This window comes from Hemicordylus capensis, chromosome 4 (genome assembly GCF_027244095.1).
Source record: "Hemicordylus capensis ecotype Gifberg chromosome 4, rHemCap1.1.pri, whole genome shotgun sequence".
NCBI classification, from domain to species: domain Eukaryota; kingdom Metazoa; phylum Chordata; class Lepidosauria; order Squamata; family Cordylidae; genus Hemicordylus; species Hemicordylus capensis.
This window is the reverse complement of record NC_069660.1, coordinates 52,947,700-52,970,562: the sequence shown is the minus strand read 5'-3', so window position 1 is coordinate 52,970,562 and position 22,863 is coordinate 52,947,700. Positions and strand designations below refer to the sequence as shown.

At 47.0% G+C, this 22,863-nt stretch overlaps 1 protein-coding gene across 5 annotated transcripts in view; it reads right to left on the bottom strand.

Annotated features, from left to right (window-relative positions):
* Nucleotides 1-22,863, bottom strand: part of NAV1 (neuron navigator 1) — a 409,357-nt gene that overhangs the window by 159,041 nt on the left and 227,453 nt on the right. For all 5 annotated transcript variants that reach the window (XM_053243557.1, XM_053243560.1, XM_053243559.1 and 2 more), the window contains one exon: nucleotides 4,763-4,865. In XM_053243557.1, the coding sequence (XP_053099532.1) occupies nucleotides 4,763-4,865 (103 nt within the window). The remainder of the gene's footprint in view (nucleotides 1-4,762; nucleotides 4,866-22,863) is intronic.

Below are 22,863 nucleotides of genomic sequence, written 5' to 3'. Positions count from 1 at the left end.
GAATGGCTGCTTTAAATTCTGCCATACTTATTAATTAAAAAGGAAAGAGAAAAATGAAAATGAAGGAACAGGCATGACTGATTATGTTCTTGCTTGTACCAGATGGTTGGAAATCAGGTGACAAAAATGCTACTTCGGGCAAATGGGCAGAACTGCTGGTACACAATAGCCATCAGTTGCCTGGTGCATGATTACACTGTAAGGTAAGACAGCTTAAAGCAGTGAAATCAGGTGGGGAGGGAATAAAAGCCAGACATGGAAACTGGGGCAAGGTGTATGCGTGGAAGGGATCCTTTAATTACTGAATGTTCAGAATTGGCTCTTTGATCATTGGGTGCAGTGACTCCAGTGTTGGACTTAGCTGGGAAGACCCAGGTTCAGATCTATATTTTAGGCTTGTTGCAAGGATAAGCGGATGGAGAACCATGTATATGCCCTCTGAGCTCCTTAGAGGAAGGGCAGGACAAAAATATAATGAATAGAAAATATGATGGGCATAAGGACCATACAAATGCATCTGTTATACTGCCTGAAAGGCACTGATGGGCTCAAGTACATTTTGCAGAAAAATCACAGCGCCCTGGTATGTAAAGAAATGCCTTTCACACCACTGGCTGTTACATTTTCTCCTTTGTGTGTGCTGATTTGTAGAACCCACATTGTGGTTCAGGTTCACACATTCCTTGGACATTTGGAGCTTTCCTCCTCATTTTCACCAGGGAGTTTATGACCTGGTTCACATGGTAAACCTCAAATCTAGGTTTAAATGTGAGTTACCAACATTAGCATGCATGTGTGGACCCATGCCAAGATGGTTTATGGCCCAAGAAGAATCTGAGATTCTCACCTTGGCATGGGTTCCCACAATCGCACTAATGTTGGTAACCTACCTTAAACCCAGATTCGAATGACTGTGAACCAGGCCTATGCCTTTTACCTTGATTTGCCTCTTGGTTAGCCCAGCCCTCCTGAGACTAGCCTTCCTCTATGAATAACCAATGCCTTGGATGTCTCCCACAAAGCAGTCTGCTCTGATCCAAACTCTGCAAGTTGAGCAAAGAAAATCAACTGGAAGCAACCCAGCATCCCCCCTCTAGCTGTATGGACTCATCTGGGTGGGGTTTATTTGGCTGCTCCCATTTTGCATGGGGGAAAGCAGGCAGCGTGGGGCTCTTGTTTTGCAACATGCTATAAACCATCAGCCAGAATCATTTGGGGAGAAAGACAGAGGAATAAGATGGGAAAAGATGAGCAAGAGCATGTGTGTGTGTGTGTGTGTGTGTGTGTGTGTGTGTGTAGGGAAACTGCATTCAGAACAGCAGCTTGTCATTGCATGCAGCTGGCCTAGTATTTATAAACTGTCCACGATCAGCATTAATCTTTGGATTTATTCAAAAAGCAGTGACTTTTCCCAAACAACTCCAGGTGGCTCTCAGTAACTTCAAGGCCAGGCCGATGATAACAGGAAGTTACACAGTCATGCAATGGCTCTGTGGGAAAGGAGATGAAGCTGCACTGTCAGGAACAGAGGACTTGCTGCAAGGAGCTCTTTCTCATGCCATTACATGTTTCTATTATAATTTCACAGAGAAAAGATCCTGCTCCATCTCATTATCAGCTCCCTAAGACAAAACTCAGGATGTAAATTAGGATTCCAGTGAGAGTTGGAACCATGGAGAGAAAAGCTGGACAGATAGAGATTGGCCACATTTCCTTCATTCCCTGATCTTGGCAGCCTGATCACAAATTCCACGCACTCAGCTTGGGGAATGAGCTCACCTTGCCAGCTGCCTACTCCCCGCACCCCCCCCCATCAAATTACAACGATCCAGATCCACACACAGAGACCCCTGTGGTTTGCTCACTGGAGGCCTCAAAGGCTGTGGTCACTGCATTAGGTAATTTGGACAGGACAGAGCCAAAGCAAAGTTTTATTATGAAGAGGCCACTGTCAGTGCCTTGGCCTGAGGAAAGCGGGGAGAGGGAAGGACTGAGGCCATGAGGGGACAAACCCACAAGGCACTGATGCTACACCTGCCTCGAAAGGGACTGAGGTTATTTATTAAGACGGATACTGTGAGGCTGCTCGCACAAGCAGCCCTGCTAGGGTTTGCACAACTCTACTCAGATAGAGGAGAGGAGAGCTGGTCTTGTGGTAGCAAGCATGGCTTGTCCCCTTAGCTAAGCAGGGTCCACCCTGCTTAATGGGAGTCTTGATGTGTGAGCATTGTCAGATATTCCCCTCAGGGGATGGGGTCGCTCTGGGAAGAGCAGAAGGTTCCAAGTTCCCTCCCTAGCTTCTCCAGGATAGGGCTGAGAGAGATTCCTGCCTGCAACCTTGGAGGAGACGCTGCCAGTCTGTGAAGACAATACTGAGCTAGATAGACCAATGGTCTGACTCAGTATGTGGCAGCTTCCTATGTTCCTAAGGCTGCCCATGTGGAGTGCTGGAATTGGGGTTAATCCTGGTGCTGCATCGCCAGGCAGCCCAGGGTATTTCCCCAGGCTATTTCTTAAGTAGAAGAGCATGAGCACACCTTTCTAGCTAGGGTCCCGGTCATGTCTCTGCTTGGGCTTCCTGCAGCCTGAGCAGACACAGAGCCAGATGCCTAGAAGGGCCGGCTTGCACTCTTCACCTGGTGAAGGCCCCTGGCCTCCAGAATGCTGTGTTGCCAGGAGCAATGCAGCTTGTGTGGGCAAGTGAGCCATGCAGCCCACGGAAGAGCTAAGACCGTCTGGTGGGGAAGGTAAGATCGATCCGACCTTCCCCCCGCCCTTCCTGCTCTGCTCACAGGTTGTGAGAAAGACCTTTGGGTCTCTTTTGGGGAAACGCTCCCAACTCCACCCATCTCTTTCAGAACAGGTAATCCAACCATTGTTAACAGGTATCTGAAGAGAAGAGTTGGACTGAAAAGGATATGCATGACTAACTAGAGACTTTTGAGTAAAGAGATCAAAAGCCAAATCCATTCTTCTCAGAGCTGCTTCTCTAAATATTTGAATTACTTTAAAGAAACAGGTAGGGGTCCTTCCAAAATTCCTCCCTCCAAATCTCACCCCAGATTCAGAGGTTCTGAATCATTGAAGCATGGCACCAATGGCTTAGTTTGCTGCCATGTTTTCCATTTGAATTTCTTGTCTTTGTAAATACTGCTTCATATGCTCAGTTTGCTCTTGGCACAGTTTCCCATTCCTTTTATTTGCTCATGTTAAAGCCCATGAACATGTGCATTAAAACATCACTTTTAGTACAACTGCATTAACATTCCCTTCAGTTAACTGAAATACAGTAAGCTCCTATACCATCTTAGAAATCTTGCATGCCTCTCATTTTAAAAATTATTTCCTCCACACCCTGGCTATCTACTTATAGTTTATTAAAGAAAATCTGGTGTTTTAATGTTTATGATAACACATGTGCATGACTCTCTAAGAAGGTGGGGTGGGGGGAGAATGCACTAATGCTAAATTTAATTATTGAAATTATGAACAAACAGAAGTCAAGCAGAGTGGAACAACCAGCATAGCTAATCTGTGGAAGATTTGACAATCGAAGTCAATTAATAAAACTATTGCTGAGTCATGCCTTGTTGCAGCTGCATACGTGGTGAAATGGGCCATCACTTTACACATATCCAGATGTAACACAGATTGACTACGGTCAACTTGTCATGCTGCAAGCATTGTGTGATTTGGACCTCAGGTTCTGATTGTTTGGGGTGCAATCTGATCTCAAAACAGAGCTCTCAATGAAAAGGAATTTAAGAGATGCATCAGCCAGCAGGCATGTGATTTGTGTCATTAATCTAAGTGTGATTTGTCTCAACTAGTGGCTGCTTTAGATGACAGTAAGAGCTTAGATCTCAGTCTTTGCAGAAGAGACAAAAGGGGAAAGAGCACAACTATGTAACTGGCAAGGACTGAGAGTCAAATCTTGAACTTTCAAATTGGTGACTCTCAGGAAGTATTTACTTGGGAGAAAAACAATTCTTATCTTCCTTGTAAAGAAGGTTTGGGAAGGGAGGATGTTGCCAGGAGCACCGCAACTGGGCTGGTTTGCGGGATCACAAATGAGCTTTGGGTGAGAGGATAGTAAACGAGCTTGGTGTGTGCCCGCTCCCTCCTCTCCATCCCTTCTCCACTCACACTTGCAGCAAACATCTTGGTTTGTCAAACCAGTTTATTGAAATGTCTGAATCAGCAAACTGTGGTTTAGCAAATCAGGAAGTATTCTATTAAACTGGGCATGCAAGGGGAAAGGGCAGCAAAGCATGTGCATGGCTATGAGTTTGAAGGCTCAGAGAATTTGACGTCTGAATGCAGCCACAGAGCAGAGTGAAAGTGGCAACCCTTAGCTAGTATGTCTGGAATGCCAAAACTGAAATGCCACCTAACTACACTGGCATATTCACATCGTAGCACACAAGAAGGAAGACATCCATGATCAGTGAGCAGAACCAATATCTTTTCAATAAACTACACCCTTTTTTAGAGGCAGCACTTCATCTTGGCAATGTCTACGCACAGGAGTAGTTTGTGGGCACCAAAGCTGCCTTTTCAAAGATTTTGATCCATCAGGATGAGTACCTCGTGTTTGTTACCGAGTAAACAACACTGTTCTTTCCTGTCCTCTGGATGCTAGGAAGGGACAGGCAGGATCTAGTCAGTCTGGGATATGATCAGATGGGCTATTGTGATGCACCCAAATCCCAGACCTCCCCCATGGCCAAGTGTAGGGGAAACCCAGGAGAAGAGGCCTCACCTGTGAGTCACTTGGGAGCCGCGCAAACTGGACATGGTCTCCTCCAGGTTCTGCCGCAGATCAAGCACATTCTGCACAGTTCTCTTTCTCTGGGATTCAGGATCTGCAGGGAGAAAAGGATATTAGTTCCGCAGTGAACTGCAAAAGGAAAATAGGGCATTCATCGTGCTGAATGCCACCGTGGGCCCCCAGCATTCCCCATCAGTCCTTCGTTGGCTCTCATCACTCAACCTGCCCATTGCCACCAGTGCATCTACATTCCTAACAACATTCACCTCTGTGTGCTATTTGCCCACCCTACCTGTATGGCTTTCTCTTTCCCTGTTAAGTGGACTCCATGCATGTATGCTCTCTGCCCAATCTAATTAGCCAGCGGTGGGAAACTGAATTACACGAAGGACCAAATACTTGCAGCAGTTATTCTATTATAGTCCTAAACCTAGTTGCTTCCAACAGCACAGCCAGAATGGCTGTTTGTAAGTCATGGACTGGGGAGCTTGGAACCAGCTCCACCACCCAGTACCTCAATTGCTCATCCCTGAATTAAGGCACTTTTTGTGCCACCTGTCTTGGTGTATGCTCAGTGTCTCTATATGTTATACTTCCCCACCTGTTTCTATTGCCTTGTTATCCAACAGGCAGGTGAGTATATCCCTTTTCATACCAGAATTTTCTAAAGCTTCAAAGCTGTGGGGGATGTCTCTGGAAGAAATAACACTTCTTTTCTGCTCTCTTTGCCAGTAAAAAACACGTCTGATGAGTTAGGCTGCTAGACACAAACACTTTCTTATGAAATAAATCATCTCAATTTTTATCCACACACATTAAGATATTACTCATTCTTCTTAGCATTCCTTTAATTCTCATGGACAAAGTGATTTTTCAAGATGAGGTATAAAGATCTCTGTGCACACATGGCTCATCAACCACTGAAAAAAAAATTGTCCTGCTTATTTTCACTGTTTGTACTGGGATCCACTAAATATATTACTACATTGTCTGTATGTAAAGATTTCTTCTTCTTCTAGTCTTTATATGCTATGTCAGTCATACACACACACACACACACACACACACACACACACACACACCTGTTTGATGCAAAGTACCTTACAAACTTGTACCTTACAAGCTTTCTCATTCATCTTCACAAACTGTGAAACAGAATACTTACACTAGCTGACACTAAGGGAGACTACTCTACTGGGCTAAGAGGCACCTTTTAAAAATTAAGTTGATTGAAGGTGCTCAAAAGTTTTACAATTGCATCCCCCTTATCTCCTCCCCACTCCCAGTTACAAGAATATGAGTATATTCTCTGCTCATATGCTGAAGAACATGGGCATAGGGTCCACTGGACAAGGGGGGGACAAATGTCCACTGGCCCGGAGGGTCAGGGGATGCAACAAGGCTTGGGGTATGCCCCGCCACCACCTCCCTTTCCTCACCGGGCACTGGTGCCCTGCAGCTGGGGCATGCACACGCTTTCCAAGTGTGGTGGGCAGAGAAGAAGCATGTGGGGCTGGGCTTCCTTTCTCCTCCCTCCCCCTATGCTTCCTCCTCCCAGGGTAGCGGACCGCCCATCGCCGCCCTCAGTGCTCCGGGTGCTGGGCTGGGCTTCCTTTCTCCTCTCCCCCTGCATGCTTCCTCCTCCTCCCAGGACCGCCCCTCGCCACCCTTGATGCTCCTGGCCATGCTGCCCGGCCCCATTCTGCTGCCACTACCCCAGCAGAAGACAGTGACCCCCAGCAGCCCCACACCTGGTCCAGCTCCACGCTGTTGAGCCGGCACTGCTGCTGGCCACCCTCCTGCTCTGAACAGGTGAGCCAGCGGAGGGCAAGTCTTGTGGGGGTAGGTTGCCCTGCCCCTTGTGATTGGTGTCGGATGTAGGGGTCATTTAAATAAATAATAAATAAATGTTTACAAGACAGTAGTGTGGAAGGAAGGAAGGAAGATTTGTGGTGTGTCTACACTGGTAATGGTTTTTAACTGACTTACTCTCCATATAATTCCACAAAGTTATGCCAAATGGTTAAGAATCTGTCTTAAGGAGGCACCTTTTAAAGTAGTGATTCTCTTCCATTTAGCAGGGAGGAGATGCAACTGTCTCCATTCCTCCCAGCACAGCAACCCTCCAGGGTCTATGCTGGTGTCTCCCTTGAAATTCCTTTTAGATTGTGAATCCCCTTGGAAAAGAGAACCAAATTCTCACTTCTTTTGCTATGTAAAACACTTTGAGAACTTTTTGAAATAGAAAAGTAGTATACAAATACCTTTAACAACAATAAGTTTACCCACTCAGTCAGTACATTGTTGAGCAAGGAATTAAATCTAAAGTTTGCAAGTCTAAGTGTAACCCACTCGTCACTGGCCAAAGGAAGATCTTGATCCAACAACCATATCTTGTTTGCTAAAGAGCAGTCTGTCCTGTTTAGTTCCATGTATATTCTCCTGTCCCATAGCTCTATTCAAGAAACAGCATTCACGAATGATAAAATCAACTGCATTATGTCCTAAATTCTCCACTACATCATATGTGTGAGACCTGACACATCTGCGGGTAGGGGAGTCTGCCAAAGAGTTCGGCTCTCAGATGACTATGCTCTTCTGCCAACACTGGCCTCCTCCAGAGTCATCACGAGCAGAATGCATTCCAATGTGTTCTCTTGCATCAGAATGTTCTGCCACAAAGGATAAGTAGCAACTGATGGAGCTAACTCAGTGTTCACATTCAGCAACAGTCACTACAGCATGTTAGCCTCTATAGCAGTGGTTGTTTAACCATATGACAACAAACTGTGAGGATGCTTCAGAAAATTATCAGATGTTCCTCAGGGGGGAAACCCCCTAGAAACAATAGACAGCTGTCCCTGAAAGATAGTTTTCCCACCATGACTGATCTTCTCTTGCAACACGCAGCCACGGGCGAGTGCTTGGTGCATTCCGGCATGAGCAATCCCGTTCACATGGAATGACTGTGAGGTCTGTTTGGCTTGGCCAGCACTCCACTTGAATGAGCTGTGAGGAGGGCAGAACCCTTCCCCAACCAGCTAGTGTTGCCGCCCCAACACCCCTCACCCCTGCCACCTCTCATTCAATCTTAAATGTGGCAAGGGAAGCCAGGGTGTGGACATCCACTGGAAGGGCACTCTAAAGACTGGGGGCAAGGACAGTTGAGCCAGGCAGTCCTTCAGGAATCCAGGCTCCAAACCATTAAGGGCTTCAAAGGCAATGACCAGCCCTTTGCATTGGTCCTCATTCCAGAACACAACAGTCCTGGTGGCGGACATGTAAACACACTAAGCATGCAATGCCATGTGAACCCAGGCAGGTAGCAAGATGCAACCCAACTATTTGCCAGGTGTGGTCCCAACAGTACTGTATATCCCAAGCTCATTCTGGCTGCTATAGCTAAGCTGTTGTGTAGTAGGTCACAGGGTAGCCTGAACCACAGAAAGATTCCTGCCAAGTGGATTTGATTATTACTTCTGGAAAATCATGCTAGGCTCTTTCTTCTCATGTTTTATAAGGCTTAAGGCACGGGCGGAGCACAGCCAGACAGTTGCAAGGCTGCCTCTCTAACCTCCCCTTTGGTCTGCCCCATTTTCTACTGGCACAACCCAGCTGGCAATGACATTTGAATCCCAAATCTCAGCCGGCACCCTGCCTGTAACCCAACTGGCTAACCCAACTGGCAGGGGTGGAATTATACACCCATTCCCTTACAATGTGAAAGACTTCTGAGAGCAGTTCTCAGCCCAGCCAGTGGAACTGTGATGGTGACACTAGAGGGGAAGGGAAGGGGGGTCCAGTGGAAAGAAACTTTTTCTTATATAGCAAAACAGGAGCTGTAACGGAAATGCTGGGCAAGCAGCCAGCTGATTGAAGCTGGTATAAACGACAGCAGCTGATACAGTCAGCAGCAGGTATGCTCGTTCCCTGGGACGTGAGCTGCTGCTGCTGCTCTTCGGAATTAAAGTCTGCATGCAGGAATTTGGAGCTAGCTGCACAGTCTGAAGGCTGCGCATGCTCTGAAGGAGAGCAGAGCAGAGATAGAGAGCTGTACAGCTATGGGACACTAATGGGCTAGGATGCAAGAGCAATGGTGGTGCAGTGGTTAGAGTGTTGCATTAGAAACAGGGAAATCCAAGTTCAAATTCTCATTCAGCCATGAAACTCACAGGGTGGCTCAGCCACCCACTTATTTCTCAGCCTACCTCACAGGGTTGTTGTGGGGATAAACATTACTATGCACACTGCTCTGAGACCCTTGAAGGAGGAGTGGGATATAAATGTAGAAAGAGAGAAAGAAAGAACATTTCTGTACATGATGGGAACACATTCTGCCACTATTGATTAACATTAGCAATTCATTCAGTGATAAGTATCAAAATAAACAGACATGACAAATGTGACAGACAGGGCTTGATAAACAGGGGAAGGCTAACTGGTTGTTGCTGTGGGGCAAAGAACATGGGTGCTGTACTCCAGAGAGGCAACTGGTGCCCCAGAACTTATCTGGCTGCAGTTCACATGGGATTACAGAGCCTTTTGCCTGTGTCTTCAGCCTGTGTAGTCCCTGTTCAAATTTAGTAGCCATCCAGGGCCCTGGAGGGAGCCAGAGTTGCCAAGCTGCAGCAGAAATGACACTTCCATTTCCATCAGGTGGTCTTTGCAAAGTAAAGTGTGCCGTCGAGTCAATGTCGACTCCTGGCGACCACAGAGACCTGTGGTTTTTCTTTGGTAGCATACAGGAGGGGTTTACCATTGCCATCTCCCACACAGTATGAGATGATGCCTTGCAGCATCTTCCTATATCGCTGCTTCCAGATATAGATGTTTCCCATAGTCTGGGAAACATACCAGTGGGGATTCAAACCGGCAACCCCTGGCTTGTAAGTCAAGTCATTTCCCATTAGGTGGCCAGGTGGCCTTTAGGCATTCCCAAATAGTGTTCAGGAAGCACCCACCTGCTCTAGTCATGATGACCCTTTGAAAGAGCTAGAGATCAATGGCGAAGCAAAGGCTGGTTCATGGAGCAGCATGCAGGGGGTAAACAGATGAGCTAGATTAAGGTATAACATTGTGGACTCAGTTACCAAGTTCTCTCTCTTGTTCTCCTCACAACCTGCAAAACGGTTAAAATACAGTGATAGAATGCACAGCATCCAGCTCCTCAGTAGCATCATGGTTCAGGGACCGATTTGGAAAAACACACAGTGCCAGCCCCTAAGTATAAACTTGCACACAGTCTGGAGACAGTATAAAGCTTTATTTTGCCTTGTGGTTTCACAAGCACAAGTCGAAAAAAACTGTGATAAACTGCTAGTGTGGTGAAACATTAGGCCAAGCTGACTAAAGGATTCTCAGGCAACATATGTTGCCAGGAACTGAACAGCTTCTCATGCTTCTACCTCACCCATCCCCCCACGCCCCACACAACTCCCCCCCCCGCCCCGCCACTCCCTGCCCTGAGCAAGGAAGCAATTGGTTCAAGCCATGCAATTCAGACCCTGCTCCAGATGTTATGGCCTGCAGCAAGGTGGCCTAAGCCAGTTATTACACTTACAGTAGCAGTGGGGTAGGAACCTGGGGAGAAAGTTCAAACCACACATGGAACATACAAGATACCGTAGGTCCAAAAGGATTGGAGTAGGCTCACTCCCAATCTGGATCTGCATACTTAAAATAATAAACCCCAGCTGCATGTAGAAACTCTGCACTAAGCAAACATTCTCCCTCCAGGAGGTTCTTGCAATAAAAGCTGAAACAAAGAGCTTCCTAACAGATAGTGGACTTCATTGTTAGCTGGATGGGAGTTCCACACAAGTTACTCTGAACTTTCTAAAAGAACAGCATGGCACAGAAACATTAATTAACTTAGCAGCAGGCAACTGGGTATTATATTTGCTCGAAAATATAAGTCCTTTTTAGCCTACTTTCCTTAAGGAAAGTAAGCATATGGGATCCCGGCTCTGTGTGTGTGTGTGTGTGTGTGTGTGTGTGTGTGTGTGTGTGATGGCATCTCCATCATGCCCTTGCTCAAAGCAGGAGGAGAGCTGGTCATGTGATAGCAAGCATGAATTTTCCCCTTTGCTAAGTAGGCTCCACCTTGGCTTGCATTTGAATGGGGGACCACATGTGAGCACTGTAAGATATATTCCCCTTAGGGGATGGAGCCACTCTGGGAAGAGCAGAAGGTTCCAAGTTCCCTCCCTGGCATCTCCAAGACAGGGCTGAGAGAGATTCCTGCCTGCTTGGAGAAGCCACTGCCAGTCTGTGAAGACAATACTGAGCTAGATAGACCAATGGTCTGACTCGGTATATGGCAGCTTCCTATGTTCCTATTTTTAACACATGGGTTCTTGAGAGCACAAACAGCAATTGAACTCACAAGAATGTAAGAATACAAAACAAGTATATTTATGTAAATATGAATCAGCAGAAACATTTCAACACACAACTTAAAATATTCCCATCCCACATATTTCTTTCCCCACTCCCCGCTCTGTCTGTAAAGCAGAGGTCATGTTTGGCCACCCAGTGCAGCACAAGCCAGCAGACTAAAGAGGATTTGGGGCCCCCAGGTTGCCAGAACCCAAGGGGTATACTCATGGGTCAAATGGGCCGTAACCCAAAAGGGCCAGGGGTAAGAGCACTTCTGGTGGCAAGGCCCCCATCCATCCCTCCCCTAGGACAGCCCCTGGCCCCTCTTGCTTCTCATGCCTCCATTTTCTCGATCTTCTGCATCAAGCAAAAGAAACCGATGGATGTTTTAAAACACTCAAATCTGCACACTCAAAACAAGGAAGAAACACATGAAAAGTGTTGAGAAGCTTATTACAGTTCATGAAAATCTCCCAATTCTGATGTCCATTCATACCAAAATGAACATTCAAGCTACTAACAAGAATAGTAAGTAATAGTAACAGTCCTCAAACCCCTTTAGAAATCATCCCTCCACAGGGCCGGGCTTCAAAATTTCTGGACATTTCACATCTGTGGCTTCAACCAACCAGCAGAGGGAAACATAATCATACAAATTGCAGTACAGAAATATGGCCAGATTTTTCCATGTCATAGGAACATAGGAAGCTGCCTTCTACTGAGTCAGACCCTTGGCCATTTTAGCTTAGTATTGTCTACACAGATTGGCAGTAGCTTGTCCAAGGTTGCAAGCAGGAGTTACTCTCAGTCCTATATTAGAGATGCCAGGGAGGAAATTTGGAACCTTCTGCATGCAAGGCTGTAGATGCTCTTCCTAGAGCGGCTCCATCCCCTCAGGGAAATATCTTATAGTGCTCACATAGTCTCCCATTCAAATGCAAACCTGGCTGGACCCTGCTTAGCAAGGGGGACAATTCATGCTTGCTACCACAAGACCAGTCCAGTAATGATAACTGGTGTAGTCTTTTCCCACAGAGTTCAACCACCAATATGTGCTACATTTCATTTGATAACCTGGATCTGGTTCATAGGAATATCAGGCTGTTGGGTGCATAGCTATGATGCCAATTGCCAAGACAGGTGGTGAGAGATGCAATGGGCAGTGCCACACGCAGTGCCATAACAGGAGGCACAAACTCAATATTCTAAACTTTCAGAAACAGAAACAGGCATACTGCAGAACTCACAAAATATGAACAGCAGAAACAAAGATTAAAAGTAAACGTTTTGGTGTAACAGCTTAAATGAATTTGCAAAGTGTGGCTTTAATTTTGAATTCTCAAACATTAAAAAAGGATTGTGAAAAGAGCTTCAGATATTACACAAGTCTGAGTCTTTGTGACTCCACTGAAGCTTTTGCAGCAACCAGTGGAGAGGGCACTTTAGCCTTACTTCCGCACACAGGAACTTTGCAAACTCATACCTTGTAAAACCACCCAGTGGCACAGTTGCCAACCAACCTTTACCTCCTGATTTATTAACTGCTTTTTCTCTTGCTTTCCATCTTCAAATAATCAGGCATAGCTGATCAATACCCACCTCTTTTTGTAATGTGATGCACTTCCCGCCTCCCCCTCCTCCAATGAAAAGGCATTTTTCCAAAGCCCTAATGCTAAATGCCTAGTAGAGGAATGGCTGATGAAACAAACAACTCATGATCTCTTGGTAGCAGACAGCTGCAAGTTTAAAGAACAAAACAAAAACCCACAGCCTAAATTTTGTCATCTTGGTATTCTAGTTTTTTTGTTTTTTTGGGGGGTGGGGGGGAGAATCTGTCTTCTCCTAGTTTTTGTTCTAGAAGGGGCAAGGTCAGCCTCTAAGAGGATCAATGAGTCCAAGACCATCTTAATGGACTTCTTTCATCTTCAGAGAATAGAGACATCAGAGAAGGCTGAACAGGAATTCTCTATAATTTATTAAAACTTACTAACCAGAAATGCCAACAAACTTCTCCAGGCTCAGAGAAGAATTTTGGGGAGTCAGAAAGACCTCTCCCAAAGGAAGGGCAAACTTCCAGAGCCCCAATAGTTCTCCTGAGCTCAGAGAAATGCTCCCCTGCTCCCTGTCAGCCTCCCAGTCAACACTTCGCCCTTTACTTACCTACCTCAGCAGTGGCAGAAGCAGTGGCGGCCCGTGAACGTGCCTCCAGGGGGGCGGCGGGAGGCAACTTTAAGAGTAAAGAAGTTCGGGACTCACCTCCACGGCACTTGAACGCTATACGGAGCCGCAATATGCCGCCCAGCAGCCCCTACAGTGGGGAAGCGCCTCCGTCACTCACCTGGCTTCCATGGAACCAAGCCCCTGCCAGCGGCCAGGTGAGTGGTGGAGGCGCTTCCCCGCCGTAGGGGCTGCTGGGCGGCACGTTGCGGCTCCGAATAGCGTTCAGGTGCCGGTGCCGCGGAGGTGAGTCCCAAATCACTTTACTCTTAAAGCTGCCTCCCGCCGCCACCCTGCACCGGAGGAGTGTTCACGGGCCGCCACTGGGCAGAAGCAGCAGAATTTACACTGCAGTAGCCCTATGAAAGACTCCAGATCCCAAGGGCTACTGGCCCTTTTCTTGGTGCACAGCAGAGCAGCACATGCCCACATGGAAGCATTGCCTCTGCTGCTTTTCCCATGGTGTGTTGATCTGGAGCCTACTGGGGCAGTGGGGAGAAAAAGAGAACCTACAGGTGAAACTCGGAAAATTAGAATATCGTGCAAAAGTCCATTAATTTCAGTAATGCAAATTAAAAGGTGAAACTGATATATGGGACAGACGCATTACATGCAAAGCGAGATAAGTCAAGCCTTAATTTGTTATAATTGTGATGAGCATGGCATACAGCTCACGAAAACCCCAAATCCACAATCTCAGAAAATTAGAATATTATATGGAACCAAGAAGACAAGGATTGAAGAATAGAACAATATCAGACCTCTGAAAAGTATAAGCATGCATATGTATTCAGTACTTGGTTTTGGCCCCTTTTGCAGCAATTACTGCCTCAATGCGGCGTGGCATGGATGCTATCAGCCTGTGGCACTGATGAGGTATTATGGAAGACCAGGATGCTTCATTAGCGGCCTTCAGCAATTCTGCATTGTTTGGTCTCATGTCTCTCATCCTTCTCTTGGCAATGCCCCATAGATTCTCTATGGGGTCAGGTCAGGCGAGTTTGCTGGCCAATCAAGCACAGTACACTGTATACTTTTCAGAGGTCCGATATTGTTCTATTCTTCAATCCTTGTCTTCTTGGTTCCATGTAATATTCTAATTTTCTGAGATTGTGGATTTGGGGTTTTCATGAGCTGTACGCCATGATCATCACAATTATAACAAATTAAGGCTTGACTTATCTCGCTTTGCATGTAATGTGTCTGTCTCATATATCAGTTTCACCTTTTAATTTGCATTACTGAAATTAATGGACTTTTGCACGATATTCTAATTTTCTGAGTTTCACCTGTACTGCCTCCTTGTATGACACTACCATTGCAACTGCTTCTTCTGCCACCAAGAATAGTAAGTGAAAGGCAGGAGGCTGACAGGGACGGAAAGAATAGTTTTTCAACCCACTTCAGACCGGCCCAGCAAATGATCCAATCTCCTAAAGATTTTTGTGGAGGGCAGGAAAGAACTCAGATAATTTTTGAGCCAGTTCAAGACAAGCTCTGAAGGGTTCACCCATCTCTGATAAGGACCACAAGGAGTTGGGTGTCCTTCTGGATGCTGGGCATCCTTCCCCCAGCCTGAGGATCAGTGTGCCGCTTGCTACAGCACCAGTTTTGTGGGGGCACAAGAAGCGGCACCTGTGGACGATCAGTGGTCATGTGGTGGGAAGGTAGGTAGGATCCTGCCTTTCCCCCAGCCCTCCTCAACGACAGGTTGCTTACCTGTAGCTTGGTCTCTTCTAGTGGTCATGTGTGCACTTACACGAATGGGCTTTGCGCCTGCGCAGAGACCACATCGGAGCTTCCAAGCTAGAGTTCTAACTTTTTGGCGGTAACCCCACCCCCACGGTATATAGGCGGCTGCGCGGGCTTCCCTCTTCAGTCTTCTGAGTCCACCAACCTGAAAGACTAGCAGAAAAGACATTAAAAGAGGAGAGGATGGGAGGGTGTATAAGAGCACAGATGACCACTAGAAGAACCCAAGTTACAGGTAAGCAACCTGTCGTTCTTCGACGTGGTCTCTGTGCTTTACACGAATGGCCGCATAGCAAGCTGCACCCGTGCCATGCTCACCTGGAGGCGGGATCAGGCGAAGATGGATTGCAACACCGCCCTACGAAACGCCGTGTCTTTTCTGGCTTGGACATCCAGGGCGTAGTGCTGCACAAATGAGTGTTTTGATGCCCACACAGCCGCCTGGCAGATGATGTCCAAAGGAATGGACTTGTCAAAGGCAGTGGAAGCCGCGACCGCCCTTGTTGAGTGTGCTTTGATGGAGGGTGGGAGAGGTTTCTTGGAGAGCTGGTATGCTAAACTGATGGAGCGAACCACCCATCTGGATATGGTCTGTGCAGAGGCCTGCTTGCCTCTGTTGGGTCCAGAGTGAAGTACGAAGAGAGAGGTAGAGGTGCGGAGAGCCGAAGTGCGGTCTATGTAGAAGGCGAGCGCTCTACGAATGTCGACGTCGTCCGGCCTCAGATGATGGTTCAGAGAAGAACGCAGGCAAGGAAATCGGTTGGGAGCGATGAAAGGAAGTAACTACCGTCGGGAGGAAGGCAATGTCTGGTCTGAGGACGACCCTCTCTCTAAGGAAAACCAGGTAAGGAGGGTCAACTCTCAGTGCTCTGAGTTCACTGACCTGCCTGGCGGAAGTGATAGCCGTAAGGAAGGCCACCTTACAGGAAGGGAGGTCCAGAGAAATCGTGGCCATGGGTTCGAAGGGAGGGTGCATGAGAGAGGACAGCACCAGTCAGGTCCCATGCAGGTGCCATGACCGGCGGGTCCGGGTAAAGATGGGTGAGGCCTTTCAGAAAACGCTTGACTGTGGGGTGTTGGAATCACGATGGTATAGACGGTGGAGAGTTAGCCACTATGGAGGGCAAGGAAGGCATCTTCAGTCCAGCCTCCTTGAGGGACAGTAAGTATGAACAAACATGTTCTACAGAGACAGAGTGTAAGGGAACGTTCCTGTTTTCTAGAAAGTTCCGAAAACATGTCCATTTATGGGAATAGGAGGCGAGGGTAGTAGGTTTACGTGAAGCATTAACTATTCTCTGTAGGTCTACAGGCAGGTTGGGACTATGTGCCAAGCCATGAGATGGAGACGTTGTAGGTCTGGATGGAGGAGGCGACCATTCTGCAGGGAGAGGAGGTGAGGGTTGTGTGGCAGGTGGAGGAATTGATGATTGGAGAGGCAGAGGAGGTGGGGAAACCAGGGCCTCCTGGGCCACCACGGGGCAATGAGAATGCAGTGCAGTCGGTCCTGGGAGATTTTCTGAAGAACTCGAGGAAGTAGAGGCAATCGAGGAAATCGGGGGAAAGGCGTAGACCAGAAGTCCCGCCCAGTTCATAGCAAACGCATCCCCGAGGGAGTTGGGCCCGATCCCAGATCTGGAGCAATACAGGTGACATTGTGCATTCGTCTCTGATGCAGAGGTCTATTTATGGGAGGAATCAGCAGCGGAAGAGGGAGTGGAGCGTGGGGGGATTTAGCTGCCATTCGTGGGATGTTGAGTGAGTCCTGCTCAACCTGTCTGCCGTGACTTTGTCCTGGCCCTGAATATGGACCGCCAGGGGGGTGATCTCGTGGCAAATGCACCAGAACCACATTTCCATGGCTAGGAATAGGAAGGATCTGGAGGAGGTGCCGCCTTGCCTATTCAGGTAGGCCTTGGCAGTAGTATTGTCCGTTTGGACCGGAACATGAGAGTCTCGTATCAGAGGGAGAAAGGTTCTTTGAGCCTTGAAGACAGCCAGCAGTTCGAGGTAGTTGATATGGTGAGCGGCTTCGGCCCGGGACCAGGGCCGTGGATGTTGTGGTTGTTGGCGTGGGCACCCCAGCCTTCCATGGATGCGTCCGTAGTGAGTAGAAGGGTATGACGCAGATGCTGGAAGGAGGAGCCGATGCTGAGGTTGGCAAGGTCTGTCCACTACAGGAGGGAATGTAGGACTTGAGGCAGGATCGTAAGGGTGCGGGTGAGGGAATCTTCATGTGGGGAGAATACGGAGAGGAACCATTGGTGAAGAGTCCTGGCACACAGACGAGTGTGAGGGAGGACGTAGGTGGTAGAGGCCATGTGGCCCAGCAGGCGCTGGACTGTATGTGCAGACTGACATGGGTGGTAGAGGAGGTGGGATGACAGATCCAGGATAGCCTGGATCCTGCGCTGAGGCAGGAAAATCTTTGACTGAATGGAGTCGAAGATGATCCCCAAAAGTCTATGGTTCTGGAAGGGATGAGTTTTGACTTCTCGTAATTCACCTGGAGCCCCAGGTTGGAAAGGTCAATGACCGTGTGGAGATCTCACAGTAGGGATTGTGGGTTGTCGGCCACCATGAGCCAGTAGTTGAGGTATGGAAAAATTTGAATGTCTTGTTGCTGCAGGGCCGCCACCACTGGAGCCATGCATTTGGTGAACACCCGCGGAGCGGAAGCCAGCCCGAAGGGGAGGGCACGGAACTGGTAAGTGGTGTCCGCTGTCTGAAAGCGGACGAAATGACGGTGCTGAGGTCTAATGGTGATATGATAGTAGGCAGCCCTGAGGTCTATTGAGACAAACCGATGTCGAACCTGTTTGGTTCAACTGTCTGAGGTCGAACTGAACCACCCCCTGTTCGGTTCCCTGCCATTCGGTGGTTCATGATTTGGGGGGAGGGATTCCCCCCATTTTGGAGGCTGCCGCACCTCTGCAATTGGAATCTGTGAGCCACCACAAAGTGCAATTGGTCTCCAAAATGGCCACTGCACCGGAGGTGGAAGGCCCAAACAGGCCGAAGAGCTGGCCGAACGAGCCAGTTTGGGAGGTAAGGGAGGCCGGCGGAGAGAGCGGGGGCCTCCGCAGACAACCCCTGCCACCTCGAGCAACTTCCCCGGAGGGAGTAAGTTAAAACAATTTGTTTTTAATTCAGGGGAAAAATCACTACCCCCCCAGACCAAACTGAACCAGGGGGGTTCGAGGGAGTGCTGTACCAAACTGGCCCGGTCTGGTTTGGGTCTAGTTCAGACTCGAACCGAACTAGACCACCCGATTCCATGCACACTCCTACTTACAACAACCCTGTAAGGTGAGCCTACTACCCTTCCTCACAGGATTGTTGTGAGGATGAACATAACCATGTTTATCGCTCTAGACTCCTTGGAGAGAGAGCAGGATATATATGTAAATGAAAACATAAACCAATAAAAGGAAATAATAATATCCCTATTTTGCAGCTCGGGAACTGAGCCTAAGTGGCTTGCCTAAGTGGCTTGCCCCTCTGATGAACGTAGAGCAGAGGTGAGATTCAAGCCAGGGAAGTCCTCATTCACAGTTCAGTCTCTAAGCTACCATGCTAAAACTGGTTTGGATTTGGAGCTGAAGTATGGAGAATATCATAGGCCTGCTGTATCCACCCCACAACCAATTTCTTCCTCTTCCTACACTTTCCCATATGCTCTGGGTTTGCAGGTGCTGAGGGACCTTTTGCTTCTAATGAGGAAGAACTGGATGCCCAGCACTGCGGCTGCATTCAGCTAGAGAGCAGGAGCTGGTGAGAATGCATGGTACCGTTTGTTGTGGACAGGGCCTGTCTTGTGTATAGGCCTGCAGAAAATGAACAGAGGACAGGCAGCACCCAGAACAGTAGTCTCCCTGCAGATTCCTGTGGGCAGTTGATACAAAACAGCTCACTGTGTGAGGAAATCAGAATAAAACAGGCTCTCTGTTTACTTGTTCTGTGCTGGCCTATTAGGAGTGTGAGTGGGTGTATTTATCAGTGTTTGTGTGTATCTATGTGTGTCTGTGTTTATATGCCTAGTAAAATTAGCCAGGGTTCAGAAAGGACCTACTTAGATGACTCAAAGGCTCCCTTATTACAGGGAGAGGCTTCATGTATGCAATCTCGTTATCCAAGGCTTAAGGGTCAGCAGTCATGGTCTCTAAATGCCTGTGTGAGTCCTCTCAGTGGCAGGCAGTTTTATGAATGATACATGATGCTCAGAAGGTAAACCAAGAAAAATCCCTCTTGGTATAAGGCCCAAATTCTTCGAGCTAAGAAGGGTTGGGCACTAGAGCTTGTGATAGATTATACTATATCATCTCAAGGCTCTATTCACAAAATATTCATTTTCTAGAAGATATGCTGAAGCTTATCCAAAAATAGTGAGTTTCCACATTGTATCATATCATACGGTATATCATTCATGTGCAAGCAGTGCTTGCGTGGAGGTCAATAAAATGGCCTCCAAGCACACACAGAGGCCTGAACTGAGCCTGCCTGCTCCAGCAGGGGGATGAAGTCCCCACCACCACTCCCATGGCCACCACCACCACAGGCAAATTTAAGGTAAAATTTAACTCCCCTACCACACAACCCTCTTTAGCTAAGCCCCCTGCCCCCCCCCTTTACTGGTAAAGGGGAATCCAAGTACAGTATGTTCCAAGTTGGTTTGAGTTGAACTGGGCCCGGTTCGGTTCTACCTGAACCCCATCGAACCGGCTCGCACACCCCTAGATCTAATACAACCCATATTGTTCTTGTCTTTGGAATAGAATCTATCACAAAATGGACTACCACTTAGAAACGTAATAGTTTGAAACACACAGGAAGTCCAAGTCTTTTGAAAGCTATGTCCAGCACCCATGGGATCATGTGTTTAGAGCACGTTGGATTCTATAAACGATGGCTGTGCAAGGAAGTAATAAAGCCAGTTCAACATTCTACTGCTTTTGGCTTCCATCCCTACCAGCAAAGCTCCATTTATCACTAGGCAAATGGTCCGGAGGTAGCCAGCCACTTTTAAGGATTAGTGAGATTTGAACATTACATTACAGAGACATGAGCATTAGGGGTGTGCAATTCAATTCACCCTCAAACTGATTCAGGTCAAATTGGGGGTAATTCACAGATTTGACCCCAAACTGAATTGCCCTCAAAACAGAGGGCCCAATTCGGGGTTGAGGAGAATCACCCCCGATTCAACCCAAATCTACTCAGGTGATTCGAACACCATTTTGAGGCCCAGTTTGCTCGAACTGACCTCGAATCAAATAGCAGATTGGGATTCGTTCACATCCCTCGTGAGCATTACATTATTAAGGGATCTTATCTACTTGGCTGCTGCAACTCTGAGCGGTACAAGTCCTCTTTGGAAAATAATACAGCCTCGATAAATTAATTGCAGTATAGAAGATGCAAAGCAAAAAGCAACATTCAATGATGAATAATAAAAATGCTAACACTGCAGAATCACACTAAGAGTTTAGCAGTCATCGCCACAGTGGTCTTTGTTCAGCTCAATGCTATAGTTTCAGGACCCCACTGAATTCCAAGTTTTATTTCTGGTTCACTTTATTTCCATCAGCTCAGAAATTTAGGGCAGGTTTGAAGATATTGGCCCCAATCACACACTTATTCAAGATAGTCTGACTGGTTGAAGTGGAACTTTCTCATAAGAGCTTTTAGGATAGCAGCCAATGTAAAACTAATGGAAAAATTCAATACATTGCACTTCACATGGTTATTAACTCCCTACAGTAGACAGCATCATTCAGTTGCCATCTACTAAGTTACCAAAGTAGATGACAATAATTAATGACTAGGCATAGACATGCTCTCCATGCTTTGTATCTGTCAGAGAGTTTTTACACCTAGTATAAGACTACTGTAGTTTTACTACAGTCCATAGAATCTCTGTGTGTTTTTTCTTCTTCCTTGCTCTCTAAAATGGTAAGTACTGTACCATCTACTAGCCTCAACAGCCACATTGTTTCTAGGAAGTTCCTCAACTGGTAATTGGAGTTAAAGAAGGCAATCTGCAGATCAGGAGTGAAGGACACTGATAAAAATAGAATAGCACATCGTGGGGCAGAAAAATGCCCAAAATAAGCTGAACCGTTAAAACAGCCCTACAAGCATGGAATTTGGCAGAAATGTTTTCAGATACTACTTTTTTTAGAAACTGGGGCAGGGGTGCAAAAAAAAAAATCCAATATGGTGGCTAATAATAAGCATATAAAATATGTGATGTAAGATGTGAAAAATCATCAGAATCATTCATATTGTGATACAAACCTGAGATTTGGCAGGAAATTTTTAATATGTTTATGGTTGTAATTAGCTGGCTCGCACATCCCCAGCAGCTATTGAATAAAATGATGAGATATTTCAGAAATCAGAACTGGAATTTTGGAGATCTGGAGGGCATCTTTTCTTATCTGTGGTGTTCCTTACACAAGAAAAGCATTTACTGTACAGGGGAAGGGACAGAGAGGCCCCTGAAAGCTGTTTTGTTTGGCCAGTGGGTGGTTGGTAAAATCATCAAGAAGGGGTGAGTTCTGAGCTGGATTTGTAATTTATAAAGCTGCCAATTCCACTCTTCTCAAAAGCATTTCCTCACTATCACCCCTCTGTAGCATGTGGCACTTGCCATATCCAACCACAAGATGGCAGTAAAAGGCCTTGTATGAAGAAGCTGCATGTTCCTTAGACCTGGTCAGAAATTTGCTTGGAATTATTTCACACTGTCTAACAAAGCTCCCTGGGAGGGTGGGGGCAGAATATTCTGAGTAACCATTTAATATGTCTGCTCTGCAGCCTGGTCATAGGCACAGAACTCCATTGCTCAAGCACAGATGGATCCTGACCCTGTAGGTGAGACTGGAGAGAGAAACCTAGATGCATAACTAGCAAAAAAGAAATGGCTTTTCCTACAATTGAAGCACATTTCTTGCTCTGCTGGACAATGCTGATAGTGCTAAAGCAAGCAGATGGGAGTGGATCCCATTGGAAGGGACTGCACTGGAATCCAATTTAAAGGCTATTAAATGTGGAGAAGGGCACATAGTCTGTACCTCCTCAAAATATTTGACACAAAGCAACCCCACTTCAAAATCTCTCTGCACAGTCAAAGTTAACATGTTAGAGAAAGGGCTAGGCTTGGCTAACACCCCTGTCCCCAACATGTCAGTGCTGCACATGCAGAGAAATTCTGATGAAGCATTCAAACATGCCATGATGCCTAGCCTGCATTCTGAAGTGACCATGATCCACGAAGACCACACCATGTGCCCAGATCAAGGTTTGAACCTACTCTGAGCCTTTAGCTATTGTGGGTACTTCCCCTTTCACTTCTATTCAGACAAAGGAGAGGAGAGCTGGTCTTGTGGAAGCAAGCATGACTTGTCCCCTTAGCTAAGCAGGGTCTGCCCTGGCTGCATATGAATGGGAGACTAGAAGTGTGAGCACTGTAAGATATTCCCCTTAGGGGATGGAGCTCCTCTGGGAAGAGCAGAAGGTTTCAAGTTCCCTCCCTGGCACCTCCAAGATAAGGCTGAGATAGATTCCTGCCTGCAGCCTTGGAGAAGCCGCTGCCAGTGAATCTGTGAAGACAATAATGAGCTAGATAGACTAATGGTCTGACTCAGTATAGGGCAGCTTCATATGTTCCTATGTTCCTAAAGCTTATTGAAGTTTCTAGTGAACTTCCTATGTCTTCTCACTTTCTGGGAAGCAGCCTATCT